This window comes from Carya illinoinensis, chromosome 10 (assembly GCF_018687715.1).
Source record: "Carya illinoinensis cultivar Pawnee chromosome 10, C.illinoinensisPawnee_v1, whole genome shotgun sequence".
Taxonomy (NCBI): domain Eukaryota; kingdom Viridiplantae; phylum Streptophyta; class Magnoliopsida; order Fagales; family Juglandaceae; genus Carya; species Carya illinoinensis.
In genome coordinates this window covers 11,656,090-11,674,220 of record NC_056761.1, presented here as the reverse complement: position 1 = coordinate 11,674,220, position 18,131 = coordinate 11,656,090, and the positions used below count along the sequence as shown (strand labels likewise).

The window sequence follows — 18,131 nt, the reverse complement described above, 5'->3', positions numbered from 1 at the left end:
CTTTTACGTCAGACCGCTTTCGCCGCAAAATACTTTTTATATCCCTATAGAAAGAACTCCTTTTTCTCTCTTATTTTCCCCTAAACCCTACTTACTAAAACCTCGTCTTCGTCCAGCTTTGATTCATTCTTACCTGTACACCGAGATAGAGTTAAGAGAGAAAGAGGAAGCAAGGATGAGTCTGATAGCAGGCTCATACGAGAAATACATATGGGGCTTCAAACTCAAACCCCATGAAACCCCACACCTGATCCTTACCCCACTTTTCTCCTACCCATCCCATCAATCCTCCATCACCACCGTTGCCACCTGCGGCCACTACGCTGCCTCCGGCGGCTCCGACGACACTATCCACCTCTACGACCTCCCTTCTGCCTCCTACCTCGGCTCCCTCCACGACCACTCCTCCTCCCTCACCTCCCTCTCCTTCTTCTCCTCTCCCAACCTCTCCTTCCCTCGCAACCTCATCTCCTCTGCCGCCGACGGCTCCGTCTCCATCTTCGACGCCGACCCTTTCGTCCTTCTCAAGTCCATCCGCCCCCACAGGAAGGCCGTCAACGATCTCTCCATCCACCCCTCTGGAAAGCTGGCTTTGACCGTTGGCCGCGACGAATGCTTGGCCATGCTCAACTTGGTGAGGGGGAGGAGGAGCTTTTGTTGCAGGCTGGGGAGGGAAGCCAGCATGGTGAAGTTTGATTTGGGTGGGGACAGGTTTTTCATGGTTTTGGAGGACAAGATTGGGGTGCACGAGGCGGAGGATGCCAGGTTGCTATGTGAGTTAGAGAATCCCAAACAAAAGCGCGTTCTTTGCGTCGCGCCCGGCGAGGTTAGTTTTTATTGGGCTTCTGTGATTTTGGGTGCTTGGTTTTGGGTTTTAGTTTTAGGTTTTTGAAATTGGGTTTGGCCTATTGCTGTTTGCTGAATTGTTGTCTAACTTAGTGGTGTATGTTGATCACATTCCAAAAGGTAAATTGACGTTCTGTTGTTGATAATGCTGGGACGACTTTTAATCTTTAACCAGTTTCCTATGAACTCTGGCAATATATGGTGCATACATGCGTTGTATTACTATTTATGAGTTATTAGATCTTATACAATGATGTATGACCGTGTAATACACGACGTGTATGATCCTTTATATGTTGATACAGTTTCAGAGTTCGTATGGCATGAACTGTGCTATTCAATTTGATACTTTTATGACATACTCTATTTTTAATACGTCAATATGCATCAACTCATGTATAGGTTCCTTGGTTCTTATCCGGTGTAATTCCTATGCTACTTCTTGTTTCAAAAGCTTTCTGGTGGTTCAACTAAGCAACTACTTCTTTGATATCCCCTACAATTTAATGTTCTTTTTCTTTATCTATTTGTGTAGATATTTTTCATTAGTGAGGCTGGGTAAATTTCTCAGCAGTCTTTGCACCAATGTTAAGATTGAATTTGAAGTTAGTTTTATACCCACATGGTCAAGCTTCTATGATAGGTGGAGACAAAATGGATGAATTCCAATGCCAACCAGACCAAAATGGAATCTTTTTTTTTTTTTTATGACGGGGGAACCACCCTAAGGTAGATCCCTTAGGACTTTCCCATAGAACCTAAACTCCCGGGGAGATTAGCACAGCAACCCATTGCCTTGGCCTCCCACTTAAATTGCAGTTTGATCCTAGGGAGAATCGAACTTGTGACATGGGGCTCATGCACATAAGTTCACCCTTACCACTTGAGCTACCCATGGGTGGTTACCCTTGTTCACATGGTGCCATTTCTAATAATATGGGTCTTAGTCCATACATGATGCAAAGTCGGTTTGCCTTTTTTCCACTCTTCAAAGTGAAGTTGGGTGAGGTTTAGTTTTTCCCATACCAAAGAAAAAATTGTTAAAGAAGTTTATGGTCTCAGTTAAATAACATAAACATAATTGATCATAATGAGCCTCTAAAACTGGCATAAGAAGGTATATTATGCCTTTTATTGCAGAATGCTTATTTTGATTCAAATTGATATGGTCAAACCATAATTCAACCTTCCACTTATCCCATGAAGAATAACCATGAAATAGAAAAATATAAGGAAAGGAGATGTTCCCCTTGGCCATCATGATGTTAGCGTTAATTTTTTTTTTTTTTTTTTTTTTTTTTTTTTTTTATAGGTAATAAGAAATTTTATTGATAAAAAGATAGGCGTAAGCTAGGTACACTGTGCGTACACTGCTTTAAGAACTAGAAATTGTTACAAGGAAATCATGAAGACTGAGATCATTAAAATCTAAGGCAATGGCCCACATAAATAAAGTCTTCCAGAAAAAACTCCTAAACTCTTCCACAGAGCATTCTCAAAATATCTATCAATTCTCTCGCTCCAAATACACCAAAGAATGCAAATGGGAGCCATCTTCCACATAGCTGCAATTTGTGGAGACCCTGAAATCCCTCTCCAGCTTGCTAGTAATTCTACAACCCTTCCTGGCGTTATCCATATTAACCCCATCCTGCTAAAGAAATAATTCCATGTTTCCCGAGCAAAATCATAGTGTAAGAGTATGTGATCCATTGTTTCCCCGCTGTTTTTGCACATGCAACACCAGTCCATAATTATCAGACCACGCCTTTTTAGATTATCAATGATTAGGATCTTCCCAAAAGCTGCTGTCCAAACAAAAAACACAGCCTTAGGAGGTGCTTTACTCCTCCATATGCTCTTCCACGGAAAATTAGGAGGATCCTTAGCTGTAAGTGTATCATAAAAAGAGTCTACCGAGAATTTCCCTTACTTAGAAGGTCTCCATTCCATCTTGTCTTCAGCTGTAACAGCAGTAGTAGAATTATAAAGCAAGTTAAAAAATTCCACCAGCACACTCACTTCCCAATCATGTGCCTCCCTAGTGAGATTGATGTTCCACTCTTGAGAATCATTTGTAAAAACCCGCAAATCAGCAACCATCGCTTCTTTCTCCCCTGAAAGTCTGAAAATAGTGGGGAATGTAACCTTAAGAGCCATATCCCCCACCCACACATCATGCCAAAAACTAATTCTCTGGCCATTCCCCATACACAACCCGATATTGCTAGAGAAAACCCCCCATCCTTTCCTTGTATGCTTTTAGAGCCCCACACCATAAGCCCCCCTCCCCTCATTAGAGCACCATCCCCCCCTTGCACTCCCATACTTCGCGTCAATCACCCCTTTCCATAAAGCTTCCCTCTCATAATTATAACGCCACAACCATTTCCCTAGTAGGGCCTTATTAAAAATGCCCTCACGTTGCGAACCCCCAAACCATACTCTCTCAATGGGGTACACACCTTATCCCACCTTACTATGTGAACTTTAAACTCGTCGCCTAGACCACTCCACAAAAAGTCACGTTGGAACTTCTCAATTTTAAAAGCAATGCTAGCTGGAAGGGGAAATAGAGACAAGAAATAGGTGGGAAGGTTAGATAAGGTACTCTTAATAAGTGTAATCCGCCCCCCCTTGGATAAATACAACATTTTCCACCCGGCCAGCCTACGTTCTAATTTTTCTAGCACCTCCGCTCAAATAGTCATAGCTTTAAAAGAAGCGCCAAGCAGGTTAGCATTAAAACATGTATGAGTGGGTGGAGGTAATTAGTTGGATTTTGTTTTTGTAATTGAGATAGACTGAGACATGTGAGGTTGCAAAGTATCACCATTTTTAGGCTTACACGTGATGTAAACTTCAAATTCTTGACAGTTCAGGGACAGAGTTCTTGTGGGACACAAAAAAGATCTTTCATTCTAATGAGATTGTATTTTCTTCTGTCCTTGGAATTTTCAAAACGAATCCTACTTTATTGAGTTAGAAAAGCAACTAAATGGATTAAACTGGATACTATTTTCTAGTTATGTGTTTAAGTTCCATTGAACAACCATCTCGGATCTTCTTGACATTTTCTTGTCTCATTTTAATTACTTCAATTTGACCAATATTGACAGAATGGAGTTCTATATACTGGTGGTGAGGACCGGAGTATTACAGCATGGGACACAAAAAGCGGGAAGGTTGCATATTGCATTGAAGATGCTCATTCTTCTCGTTTGAAAGGCGTTGTTGTGCTCACAAGGAATGATGATACTGCTTCTGTTGATGATCCGTACTTAGTTGCATCTGCATCGTCGGATGGTGTTATACGCGTCTGGGATGTTCGCATGGCCATTAAGGAAAAGCCAAATCCGTTGGCTGAAGCTAATACGAAGTCTAGGCTAACTTGTCTTGCTGGATCATCTCTCAAATGTGAGTGTGACAAGTTCCCCGCCTGCATCATGTTCTTGTAAGTTTGTGAATCATTAATATGTTCTTGCTTCTCTTTCAGCTTTCAAACAACCAGGACCTGGAAGCAAGAGTATTCAGAAAGAAGAGCTGGATGCAGATATGGAAGGTTCATAACTTTAATAACACGATGATGATTTGGGGAAATTCCCTGGTTGAATTGCTTTTGGGTTCTCGTTATGAAATTTATTGTGTTCTGTCAACCCAAATGATGGGCTCAACCGGTCCAACCGATAAGTTTTGACATTTGTGATACCTGCTTATATTAATTTAATTCAAATTAATCCAAGTTATTGAATGGAAAGTAATATATGTAATTGCTTAACATTTTTGTATTGTACTTTGGTCATCTGCTATTGTACTTTATGATTTTCAAGTTCCTAGCTTGTAATCAGGTGTTCTCTCTTGTATGCTCGTGTACTTGGGCCATGTCTAATTACATGGTTTAATAAATTTCTTTTTACCTATAAAAAAAACATGTTTGTATTGTACATCACGTTTAATCATTACGTGAAACGTTTGGTAAGATGTTATTCAAAATCATGCGGAGAAGATATTCTAAAAGAGAGAGAAATCATGGGGAGAAGATGACCAATATTAGCTTATAAAGAAGTCAAATGCTAGTTAGCTTCTTGTTTACAGATATAGCCATGTGTATTTTTCCCTTCACCAAGCCTTCACCGTGTCTTCAATTTCTTGAATTAGTTGCTATGGCAATCCAAGTTTTGTCATGGTATCAGAGAGGTACCTTTAGCTTTTGATACAGAACTTGAGGTTTTGTCAAGTTTTCAAGATTAAAGATTTTCAAGATTTCTTCAAGAATCAAAGGGTTCTCTCATTGTTCCAAATGTGTTTAATGATTCGAGCCCATACTTCTTGATCATGGAGAAAATCTAAGAACCGTACTGGTTACACAGCTGCTTTACAGAGATAATTTTCATATATGGAGGAGTTCAATGTCTATGGCAATTAGTGCCAAGAACAAGATTGTATTCGTGAATGAAAGTTTGCCCAAGCCCGCTGAAAATGATCCCGTTTCCTTCTTGGTTAAGGTGTAATGATATGGTAAAATCTTGGCTCGTTAATTCAATTTCCAAAGATATAGCTTCTACTATCTTGTTCATGGATACTACTGCAAAAATCTGGAAAGATCTGTATAATAGATTTGCACACAATAATCGCCCTAGCATCTTTCAGCTTAGGAAAGATATTTCAACCATAGCACAAGGGCATAATTATGTGAATATCTTTTATTCTCAATTAAAATGTCTTTGTGACGAATTGTTAACACTTAAACCTATACCAATATGTGGTTGTGAACCAGTTCGTACCTATTGTTCTAGCAAGCTTTTAATAGAAAATCAAGAAGAGCAAGTTTCACAATTCTTGATGGGTCTTAATGACTCGTATTCTCAGTTTAGAGAGCAGATTATGTTGATTGAACCATTCCCTTCCATTAGCAAAATCCTTTCTTTACCTTTACAAGAAGAGAAACAAATAGGGATTCTGATTAGTAATGCATAGAATGTTGATACCTTCACTACTTTTAACAACAAAAATCAGTCTTGGTTCGTCAATAGTAAAGAGCAATGGTCGATCACGATAAGTTTCTGGTAAATCACAATAGTTTCTTCTAGGAAAGACAAGGTGGTATGTAGTCATTGTGGCTATAATGTCACATTGTATACAAATGTTATAAAAATCATGGTTATCCTCCTGGTTGGAAAATTGGAAATATACTGAAGGCAAAAATGTTCTGTCCAGTGTTGTGAATCAAGTAACCAATGTTAATGAATCCTCCCAAGTTATAGCTATTCAAGAGCGGTGTAGGCAACTACTTGCTTTCCTTCAAACTACCACATACAAAAAATCTGCAGTAGATCAATTTGGATTGCAGCAATCTGCTGTGAATCAGGTTGGCCTATTGCCAACACCCATTTCATGTTGGGAATTTGGACCTCCCAAATTCACCCCCCTAGGATCTACCATTTGCAGGAATAACAAGAAAAATAGAGAAATAATAACAACACAAGAAATTTACGTGGAAACTCCAAAACAGGAGAAAAACCACCAAACCCAGAAAAGAAAATTCACTATGTGAAAAATTGTTACAATCACATAATTTTTCTCCTCACCACACCTACAAAGCTACCTCACTAGTAAAACTTTAACTTTACACATCTTCCCCTTTTACAAAAGGTTAATAGAAAAATTTAACTAAAGTCAAAAGTTACTAGATAAGCTTTCAACTGGTTCACTTAAACTAAGAGGCTTAACCTCTTATTTATAACCTAGCCTAATGCATATTCGTTTACATCCCACCGGTGTGGGACTAATAAATAAGCAAAAGTCAACAATCTCCACCTTGCGACTTTGACTAGTCCCACAGCCAATCTCCACCTCAATGAAGATCTTCATAGTTTCCACTATTATGCTTCACCATAAAAGCATACTCACTCAGAATAAACCAATTCCAAGCATTTCACTTCGGCCCATGTCGAAAACAACATTACTGAAAATTATGGTGTAACTTCCACGTTTGGCTTTCCTGGAAGTTCATCAGCCATCGACATGAATTTTCACCACACACCCTGCATCAATGCCAAACCAATGCCTGTGTGCAAACTTGTAGACCCACTAATATTAACACATCCTCTATCATGGCAACTTTGGAAATTAGCAGCATGCCATGAGGATGTACATGTCTCTTTTTAAAGATCAAAATCTTTCATGGAGAGAGACACAATATTAGCATCAATATCAGTATCTCCATTTACTGACTTGGAGCCACTTGCCGAACCTGCTCCAGCTCTTGGACAATTTTTCTTGACGTGCCCAGATTGTCCACACTCCAAGCAGACTACTTTCTTCTTCATGGAGTTCTTCATCTTCCCATTTCCAGCTGCTACCATCACTAAGTTCTCAAGTGGAACATTACTTCCACTACTTAGTCTTCTCTCTTCAGAAAAGATTTTACTGGTAACTTTTGAAAAATTATTTTCTCCTTCCCATGTATCAAAATAGGTTTCATGTGCTCATAGGAAGGTGGAAGAGACCAAATGAGTCTCAAAGCTTGATCCTCATCATCAATTTTAACTCCAATAGCTTTTAGCTCAGCGACAATGCCATTGAGAACGCTTAAATGATCTGAAATAGTTGTACCTTCACTCATTCGCAGTGTATGAAACTATTCCTTCAGGTACTCGCGATTTGAGACGCCCTTCGTCTGATACAACTCTTCGAGTTTTTCCCAGAGTTCCTTTGCCGTAGATATTCCATGCACATTTGCAAGAACATTTTTGGCCAGGCACAGACGTATTGCACTTGCTGTTCTCAAATCTAGATCCTCCCAATCTTCATTGCTCATTTTAGATCTGCTACTTTCACCAGTCACACTAGTATCAGTGCCGACTTCATGTGTTGGTCTGCCCTTCAATGCCTTGTGTAATCCTGATTGAATCAAAACATCATTGACTTGTACTTGCCACAAGCCAAAATTGATTCTCCCATCAAATTTCTCCACCTCAAATTTGACAAGATTTGAAGGCCTACTTCCTGACATTACTTTGATGAATTTACTGTAGAAATGAATAGTACCTCACTAAGTCAGTTCCCAGGAAAGATTGGAGGATCACAATGGACACACTTAAAATTTCCAATCTCCTAGACAGAATCTCCTTAGATTGTACGTATCCATACTACCACACCAAAGCTCCATCCCACAAAAAGAGCCTAATGGCTCTGATACCAATTGTTGAGAATTTGGACCTCCAAATTCACCTCCCTAGGATGTACACTTTGCAGGAATAACAAGAAAAATAGAGAAATAATAACAACACAAGAAATTTACTTGGAAACTCCAAAACAGGAGAAAAACCACCAGACCCAGAGAAGAAAATTCACTATGTGAAAAATTGTTACAATCACATAATTTTTCTCCTCACCACACCTACAAAGCTACCACACTAGTAAAACTTTAACTTTACACCTCTTCCCCTTTTACAAAAGGTTAATAGAGGAATTTAACTAAAGTCAAAAGTTACTAAATAAGCTTTCAACTGGTGCACTTAAACTAAGAGGCTTAACCTCTTATTTATAACCTAGCCTAATGCATATTCGTTTACATCCCACCGGTGTGGGACTAATAAATAAGCAAAAGTCAACATTTCAGACAACAATGCACTTACAAATTTGTAAGGTAACTTCATACGTTGTCTTTAATTCTTATCTTCATAAACCTTATTCCCATGAATATAAACAATAGATCATAGATAGTGGAGCCACTGACCATATGGTCAATTCCACTTCTTATTTTAGTTCAATATCTTCGATTGTCGATCATACAATAAAACTTCCAAATGGAGCCACTGCACATGTAACTCTTAGCTTTTCATTGTGTTCCTAGCTTGAACAATGTTTTTTGCATTCCTAGCTTTTCATTCAATCTTATTTCAGTAGGTTTATGTGGATCTAAATTGTTGCCTGAGATTTCTAGCCAATATTTGTTTTATCTAGGATTTGCATTCTTGGAGGATGATTGAGATGAGTAAGCAGCGAGCTGGCCTTTACTATCTATTGCAGGATTCTACAGTAGGCTCTAAGATTGCCACAGTTCTTCCTCATGTTACACATAATGTTTCTTCTAGCCAATGTCCTTTTGACCTATGGCATTATAAGTTAGGTCATCTTTTTTACCCTAGATGGTTAGTTCTCAATAAACTTGTACACGATATCAAAGTTTCAAACACGGTTCCTTGTACAATTTGCCCATTGGCTAAACAACATAGACTTTCCTTTCCCTTGAGTCATAGTGTATCACATTCTCCTTCTGAAATAATACACTGTGACATATGGGGACCTTTCTCAATATCTTCTCTTGATGGCTCCAAGTATTTCCTTACAATAGTTGATGATTGTTCTAAGTGTACTTGGCTTTATCTCATGCATGACTAGAGGTTTGACTGGTTTGGTTCAATCTGGTTTTTAACATTTTTTAAAAAATTAAACCGGTTTACACTGGTTTTGAAAATTTAAGAACCGATATCAGACCAATTCACCATCAAAAGTGGAACTTTCGATTTCAATCTAGTCAAGTTCAATTTTTTTGATTTTATGGATAAACAAAATCATACTCCGACAAAACCTTAGCAAGTGATTGACCCATATCGCTCATTTTATATAAAATGTTTTATTAATTTTATGTTATAAATTGACATTTATATGTTATATCAAAATTTAAATATTATACTAAAAATTATAAGATTAATTTATGTTATATCATAATCAAAGTTATATCAAATGTTGTGTTAGTTTTATGTTATAAGATTAATAAATATGAATAATAAGATTTTAAGATTTCATGTTATATTAATTATCAATTTAGCATATAATATATAATATAAAAAATCATATAAAAATATTTATACATGATATAAAAAAATAATAATATATATTTATCGATCCAGTTTGGTTTGAACTGGTATTCTTAAATCAAGACCTAAATCGGACCGGTTTCGAACCATATTGAACCCACCAGTTCAGTTCGGTCCAGTTTACCCATTTTTTGAGTTTTTTGCAACCTTATGTATGACAAGGGTCAAAGCTGACAATCAGTTCAATCCTTTTTAACATTAGCTTGAAACTCAATTCCACATAAAAATAAAGGTTGTCAGATTTGATAATGGCAATGAATTTCATATGCATGATTTATATGCCTCTAAAGGAACCATTCGCTAAAAGACTTGTATTGAAATAAAACTCCAACACATATTGAATGTTGCTCATTCCCCGAGATTTCAAGCTCACCTTCCATTGAAATTCTGGAGAGAATGCATCTTGACAGTAGCCTACCTAATCAATAAAACCCCTACTCCTCTCTTATCAAACAAATCACCATATAAAATACTTTTCTCCAAAGTTCCTGCCTATTCCCATCTAAGAGTTTTTGGATATTAATGCTTTGCTTCTACCCACTCCAGAAATAGACACAAATTTAACCATTGTGCAAGGAGATGTTTATTTCTTGGATATCCATTTGGAATAAAAAAGTTACAAGGTTTTTTACCTTGATAATCAAAGTCTTTTTGTTTCTCGGGATGTAGTTTTCTTTGAAACTACTTTTCCTTTTCAGTCACCTTCTCCTCTCGCTTCTGTTCCATCTAATTCTATTGTTCTTCCTCGTCCAATTTCTGCCACTATTGCTTCTTTTCCTATGTCTTCTCTTTCTACTACTGTGTTATCTCCTTCTATTCCAACTTTTACTTCTTCCCTTGAAACTTCTAGTACTACTACTCAAGTTGTCCTCCAGAGCTAGCAAAGTACCAACTTACCTGCAAGATTATCATTGGAAGTTAGACATTGCTCATACTATGTCGGCACCTAAATAAAGACAATGGTAAGTTCGTTGTTCCTTATTCCATTTCTTCATTCCTTCGTGTAAGCCTTTAGGTCTTTCTGTTTCTACCAATTTTGAGCCTAGAACCTTCAAACAATCTATTTAGTATCCTCATCGGCGTGAAGTCATGGCTGCTGAAATAAAACCATTAGAACTTAATCATACCTAGACTCTCACCACCTTACCTGATGGAAAAAAACCTATAGGCTACAAATGGGTATATAAGGTCAAGTATAAATCCGATGGTAGTGTTGAAAAGTATAAAGCAAGGCTAGTTGCTAAAGGCTACACTCAAATTGAAGGTCTTAATTTTCAGGAAACTCTTTCTTGTAGCTAAACTTGTGACAGTCAAATGCTTTCTAGTAGTAACTGCTTCTTGAAATTGGTTTTTTGCCAGTTAGATGTTAATAATGCATTTATTCATGATGACTTAAATACATCTATTGACATCCCACCTGGTTTTTCTCGTAAGGAGGAGCATGATGTATGTAAGCTAAACAAATCTTTATATGGTCTTAAATGAGCCTCTCGACAATGGTTCTCTAAATTGTCTTCGGCTATTACCTCATATGGTTTTATTTCGTCTCAAGCGGATCACTCATTGTTTACTTTACATACCTCATATCACTTTATTGTACTTTTGGAATATGTGGATGATATAATAGTGGTTGGAAATAATCTTCAATCCATTTTGAATTTTAAGTCTTTTCTTGACCAAAAAAGTTAAAAAAAAAAAAAAAAAATCAAAGATCTTGGAGATTTGAGATTTTTTCTTAGTTTGGAGATGGCTTGGTCTAAAGGAATTGTTCTCAACTAGCGCAAATATGCACTTAATATTCTTGAAGAATCTGGTTTTCTTGGTTTGAAACCTCTCAAAATTCCTATGCAACAGAATTTGAGGCTTAGCAATGGTTCTCTCTTATAAGATGCTTCTCTTTATCGCAGACTTAATTGGCCGCTTTATATACTTGACTATCACTAAGTTTGACTTTGTTTATTCAGTTTAAATACTTAGCCAATTCATGCATAAGTCTCGGCAACTGCATCAAGATGTTGTTCATTGCATTTTTAGGTATCTAAAATCAACCGTTGGTTAGGGATTATTGTTTTCAGCAACAGTGGTTTGCATCTCAAGGCATTCACAAATATACATTGCCCTGATTATGGTAGATTTATGATAGGTTATTTGGTGTTCTTTGGTGATGCTCGTTTCTTGAAAAATCCAAAAAACAACAAACAGTACCTCGCTGCTCAACACGGCTGAGTATCAGGCCATGGCCTCAGCAACATGGGAAATTACTTGGCCAATTTCTATCTCTCAAGCTTTAAATGTTCCTCATCCCAAGCCTGCTCTTCTGTTTTGTGATAACCAAGCAGCTTTCCGCATTGTTGTAAATCCAATATTTCACAAAAGGACCAAGTACATTGAGATCAATTGTCACCTCAGTAGAGAAAAGTTACAAGCTGGAGTTACAAAGACTCTTCATGTTTCTAGCCCTCATCAGCTTAGTGATATTTTGATCAACCCCTTGGAAGGGTGTCATAGACTTATACACTCCATCTTGAGGAAGAGTATTAGCCTATAAAGAAGAAGTCAGATAGTAGTTACCTTTTTGTATACAAATATAGCCACCCTGTAGTTTACACTTTACTTCATATAAATACTTACACATGTACACAGGTTAATTATCGATATACAGATACGAATTACAATCTCTCTCTCTCTCTCTCTCTCTCTCTCTCTCTCTCTCTCTCTCTCTCTCTCTCTCCCTTCACCAAGCTTTCATTGTGTCTTTAATTTCCTGGATTAGTTGCTATCGCAATCCAAATCTTGTTAGTAAAAGCTCGTATTAAAGGCTTGTGTTCCCAAAATTACATATTTTTAAATTACGAAGAATGAGAAAAATACTAGTTTTTCTTTTCTTCTATCTTCTACATTATATATATTTTCCTTTCGATAATAATGAGAGAAGCTGAGCTTAATAAGCGCGAGCAAGAAGTTTTGAGGCTGATTATGCTTATGGATCCGTCAGCTTTACCGCTTCCCAAAATTGTATTCTTATCTTCCTTTTCCCCTTAAACGTAATAAATGCCTTAATGGCGCTCAAATGGGTTATGAACATCTCATGGACTTGAACGAAGTATTGGCCATTCCCTGATGGGATTGGAAACATGACAATTCGGTTGTTTTTTGTGTGTGATTATTCGGTATAGTTTTGCAGAGGATGAACAGGGAAAGAATTCTTTGCACTGTATGAAAGAAAGGAACACAGGAGAAGTGAAAAAAGAAACGGTAGAGGGAACAAAGGTTCCTCGCGGAGTTCTGCAATAAGTACCTTCGAAACTTTGTAAAAGGTCGTATCTTTTCGGCTAGTGTGAGAAAGCTCAAGCCACAGTAGCTCTAGCCCAACTCGTTCACCACTCCGCCTAGAAAAGAAAAACTCCTTTGCTTCTTCCTGCCTTGATTCTATTTCGCATCTGACTTCTGTAAGAGCTAGTCCATCAACATGATATAGGGATGGTAATGCAAAAGGCTTGGATGGGGCAGTGCCAAAATGGAGAGTAGGACCAGAACCACAAAAGATAGCCTTATCCTGACTGTTTAGGGCTGGCTTAAGAGCAAAGTAAATTTCATTAAGAAGAGCCATGGAGTGAAGCCCCAGAAATGAAAACTTGTTTGTCTGAGGTGGTTGACTGAACTTAACTTCTCTGCGAGAATCCTTCCCATGATATATAACCCTTTTGACATCAATTCAACTGAATCCATCTCTGCTCAACTAGACTAATGGCTACCGCATGTGCTTTGTGTTTCCAAAAACTTTTCCAAAGAACAAAACTGAAGTTTTAAGACCGCGTTTCTGAACTCTTGTTTCTAGCCGTGATTTCAACCTCTATGTTTCTTAAAAGGGTATAGATATCATCCGACCTAGGATGAGATTTATCAGCAACACGAAACTCGTGTACATGTCCATTTACTTCTAGCCAGCTAGATCCTGGGGTTTTCTTCAATCCTCTATCTCTAAGAAAGCTCCTCATTTTAGCAACCCCATCCCACTTTCCGGCTGCAGCATAAATATTTGAGAGCAATACGTAATTGCCAGCATTTTTTGGTTCCATGATAATAAGCTTCTCTGCGGCAAACTCTGCAAGCTTGGTGTCTGAGTGCATCTTACAGGCACTTAATAATGGGCCCCACACTCGAGCATCTGGTTTGAAGGGCATAGTTTTTACAAGTTCTCTGGCTTCAGTCGTTTTCCCAGCACGCCCTAATAGATCAACCATGCAAGCATAGTGTTCTTGGGTTGGTTGGAAACCATAGTTTTCCATCTCCTTGAAACACTCCTGCCCTTCTTTAATGAGGCCAGAATTTACGCAGGCTGTCAATAGCCCAAGAAAGGTTACTTGATCCAGTTTCAAATTTGAATGCTTCATTTGGTTGTACAAATCAAAACATTTAGGCCAGTCTCCATGCTTAGCATATGCACTGATCATAGAGTTCCACATGATTATATCTTTACCATTGATTTTCTCTTCATCAAAAATCTTCTGAGCCATTTCTATGTATCCACATTTTGCATAGCTGACAAGAAGGGCGGTATTAACGGAGGAAAGTATGTTGAGGCCTAATTTCAATGAGTACCCATGAATGTATTTTACATTTTCTAATGCCCCAATATTCACACAAACAGGCAAAATGTTGATAACTGTCACAAAATCGACTCTCACTCCTTCCTCTTTCATCTTGCCAAAGAGCGACAAAGCACCAATGCACTGATCATTGGTCACATATCCTTTAATGATTGCGCTCCATGAAACCACAGTCTTGTTTATCAATGAATCGAAGATCTTCCTAGCTGAACTTAAATGGGCACACTCACAGTACATGTCAATAAGAGAATTATGAACTGATACTTGATAGTCTGAACCATTTCTTATTACATAACCATGCAATTGCTTGCCCCACCCAATAGACTTCAACTGTGTGATTGAAGAAATCATAGGAAGTGCTGTGAACAAATCAGCTCTTATCCCTGTTCTTACCATACACTGCAATATTTCAATGGATTTCTGGGGGTACCCATTTTTAGAATATGCTCCAATCAATATATTCCAAACAACGCAGTCCTTCTCGGGCATTTCCTCGAATAGCAATCTTGCATATTCCAGACTACACAATTTGCAATACATAGACAATATTGCTGTATTCACCGATAATTCCTTGCACAAGTTGCTCACAACAACCAAACTATGAACAGCCTTTCCCGCCCGTAAGGAGTTCAAATCAACGCTTGACCTTAACAAGTTAATTATAGTATCTGAATCCGGCTCAACCCTCTTATTTCTCATTCTCTGGAAAAGTCGGAAACTCTCCTCGGAATCCCCGTTTTGAGAAGCCTCAAAAATCAAAGAATTCCAATCATACAAATCACAATTAGACTTTCTTTCAACCAGCTGTTGCTCATTCTCAAAATTACCGCAGCTCCTATACATCTCTACCAAAGCAGTACCCACCAAATCAAATGAATCCAACCCGAGTTTCACCACGTGCCCATGAACCTTTTCCCCATATCCAGCATATGGCAAACAAAAACATGACCTCAGAACAAAAGGGTAGGTATCTTCATCCGGGTACATGGAATTCATGACCATTTCTTGGTACACCAAAATGGTTCTCTCAAACTCACCAAACTTAAACAAATTTCTCAAATTCGAGCTGTAAAGAACTGAACTTGGGTTACTAATGGAGTTGAATACTTGTTGGGAAAGATGGAGGAGGCCAAGTTTGCCATAGCAGTCCATGAGTTGGGAAGAGAGTGCTGGGTTTTGGTGTAGGCCATGGAGGGTGAACCTGGCATGGACTTGTCGAAGCTGTCGGGGTTCAGTGCAGAGATCCAATAAGGAAGAGAGCGTGCTGAAAGGTCTTGTTTGGGTGGCGGGAAAGTGTGGGAATTTGAGTAGCAAAGGATCGTGGAGGAGATGTCTGAACCGTCGAATCCAAGGCATGTTATAATTAGCATTTCGGTGACTGCCAATTGCTAACTATTTTACTCGGATTTTAGGGTTTACAGGATGCACCTTCTTCAACGCCCACTTCCAACTTTCGACAAACAAGAAGGAAAAGGCCGAAAATGGCAGCAGTTCTGCTATAGCCAACCGGGGGTGGGAACCCCTGCGGCATCGGCGGACGTGTGTAATGCCACGTCAGCCAGTATACTTTAAAAACAAAATGAAAAGAAATAGACGAAACATAAGCAAAAAATCGGAAGAAGTAGAACCGATGTAGTTTTTTTATTTTGAGATATACTTTTTACAGTCGGGAAATACAGTCGGTGTGCAGTCGTGAAGAAAAAAATGAATTAATAACGGACCTACATGAAAAAAAAATTATTTTTATAACTTTTTTTTATTCATGTAGGTCCCCCTGAATATAAAATAATTTTTTTATAATTTTTTTTATTCATTCCGTACAGCCGACTGCACGCCGACTGCATTTCCCGACTGTATCTAGCAAAGCCCTTTTATTTTTCACCCCTAGAGAATGGTTGTGATTGTCGTTGTGGGTAAGGGAAACCTCATCGTTGATGGTTGTGGTGTCACAACTCTCAGGAGATTTGTCCGGGACCATACCTCGACACGACTCATGAAGGGTCAGGACAGTCACATGGCTAACTTGCTTGCATGCCTTGGCTCAAACCATGACATGCAGTGAGCGATCGTAGTGGCTACTAGTCGCGCGCAGACCATGTGTGCAAATTTGCCCGTGCCCTTAAGCGTGTACCTGCGCGCATGCATGCGTGCCCCCGCACCACTTGGCAAAGCTAGTGGCGTGCCCCCACAGGCGCGCCATCTAGCGCACGACTCCAGTTTGTGTCTTGCAAGCGAGGCTAGTGGCATGCCAACTAGCACACGACTCTAGCCCGTGCCTTGCGGCCCCATAGCCCAGACCATCAGTTTGGGCCATGCATGCTCATCACCCAGGCTACCAGCCCGGGCCATACACGACCACTGCCCAAGCCACTTGACTGGGCACCACAATAGCAGCACGGCATCGCCTTGTGCCCACCATCAGGCCTAAGGTTGGCACCATGCCATGCCCACCATCAGTAGGCCATGCACAACGCCATGTCGTGCCCACCACCAGACCAACACATAGCATCATGCCACGCCATGCAGCGAGCCGCCGACCAGACCATGACTAGCCTAGCTGTGGACCATGCACCACCATAGCCCACCATGGGCCATGCATGCCACGGCCACCATGGCTAAATTATCATTTTTATTATTTTTATTTATTTTATTAAAAGACTTGATTAATTATTATTTCATTTGTTTATTTTATTTTATTTTATTTTATTTTGCCTAGGGACCTTTTGGGAGTTTTCACTTTGTAAATTTTATAAATAGGACCCTTAGACATTTCATTAGGATCTTTTGGCATTTTGACTATAGAGTGGCCGGCCATAGGGCTTGGAGGATTGTGATTTTCGGTGCACATGCACTTAGGCTCTTGTGGGATGCAATTCGTGAATCCCCAAAGAGAGGATCTTCACCGTGCAATTCGTGAATCGGTGTTGGTTCATTCTATCTTTTAATATATTGAGGTTTCCTTTCAATTTCTTGTACAATTCGTGAATCAAGAATTGTTTGGTTCTTTTGTTATTTCCATTTTCTCTTAATTGTGTTCTTGTGGAGTTTGTTGCTTGATTTGGAGAGTGGAGGCCGAATCTCCAATTGGGGAATTCGGATTTGTGGTGTTTTGTGCTAGATCTCTTGTTTGCATGTGATTCCTCACATGTTCATGAGATCTCATTAAAGTTATTTGAATAATCCCATCTCCCACACATCAATTTCGGCCAGCCCTATCATTGGCATTTTCCATCATCTTCAATTGCCTCAAACCACAAAACCCTAGCGTCCCATCAAGCCATACACGCCCCCCATCAATTCCCATAGCCAAGAAAGACTCAAAAAACCCTAGATCTCACATTGAGCAATTCGGCCATAGCCTCCTTGTCTTGACCGAAACCTAGATCCTATAATTTCTCACTTCCAATTTTCCCTCCATCATTTGATTGGTCAATTTCCTTGATTAGCTCACTCAAATCTCATCTTCCCACCAAAACACATTTTCCCTATCTATCCTATCCATTTCCGGCCAACCCTTGCAATCCTAAATCTTTAGATCTCAAATCCTATTTTTTTAGGAATTTCACAATTTCTAACTTTTAGGATCTCACAAGCCACCTTTGCCCTAGTCGAACCCACCCCCATAATTATGCCTTGGCCGAACCCCTCGTCAAACCTAGCCCCACTCACTCACTTCTAAACTCTAGCCAAGACTATCTTTCATTCAACCATAGCACACAAGTGGCGCCTATCACACCAAGGGTCACTAGCCGTGCACCATCATCACCCAAACCTTGATCTAACCCAAACA

The 18,131-nt window shown here is 39.1% G+C and overlaps 2 protein-coding genes across 2 annotated transcripts; one reads left to right on the top strand and one right to left on the bottom strand.

Annotated features, from left to right (window-relative positions):
* Positions 1 to 56: 56 nt before the first annotated feature.
* Positions 57 to 4,707, top strand: LOC122279592 (p21-activated protein kinase-interacting protein 1-like). The gene is made up of 3 exons (XM_043090299.1): positions 57 to 826; positions 3,966 to 4,263; positions 4,343 to 4,707. Exons 1-3 carry the CDS (start codon positions 176 to 178, stop codon positions 4,414 to 4,416), a joined length of 1,023 nt encoding a protein of 340 aa, XP_042946233.1. The 5' UTR covers positions 57 to 175; the 3' UTR covers positions 4,417 to 4,707.
* An 8,212-nt stretch (positions 4,708 to 12,919) lies between these two features.
* On the bottom strand, positions 12,920 to 15,823 carry LOC122280129 (pentatricopeptide repeat-containing protein At4g19191, mitochondrial-like). Its single transcript, XM_043091109.1, has one exon. It carries the CDS (start codon positions 15,695 to 15,697, stop codon positions 13,538 to 13,540), a length of 2,160 nt encoding a protein of 719 aa, XP_042947043.1. The 5' UTR covers positions 15,698 to 15,823; the 3' UTR covers positions 12,920 to 13,537.
* Between the last annotated feature and the right edge of the window lie 2,308 nt (positions 15,824 to 18,131).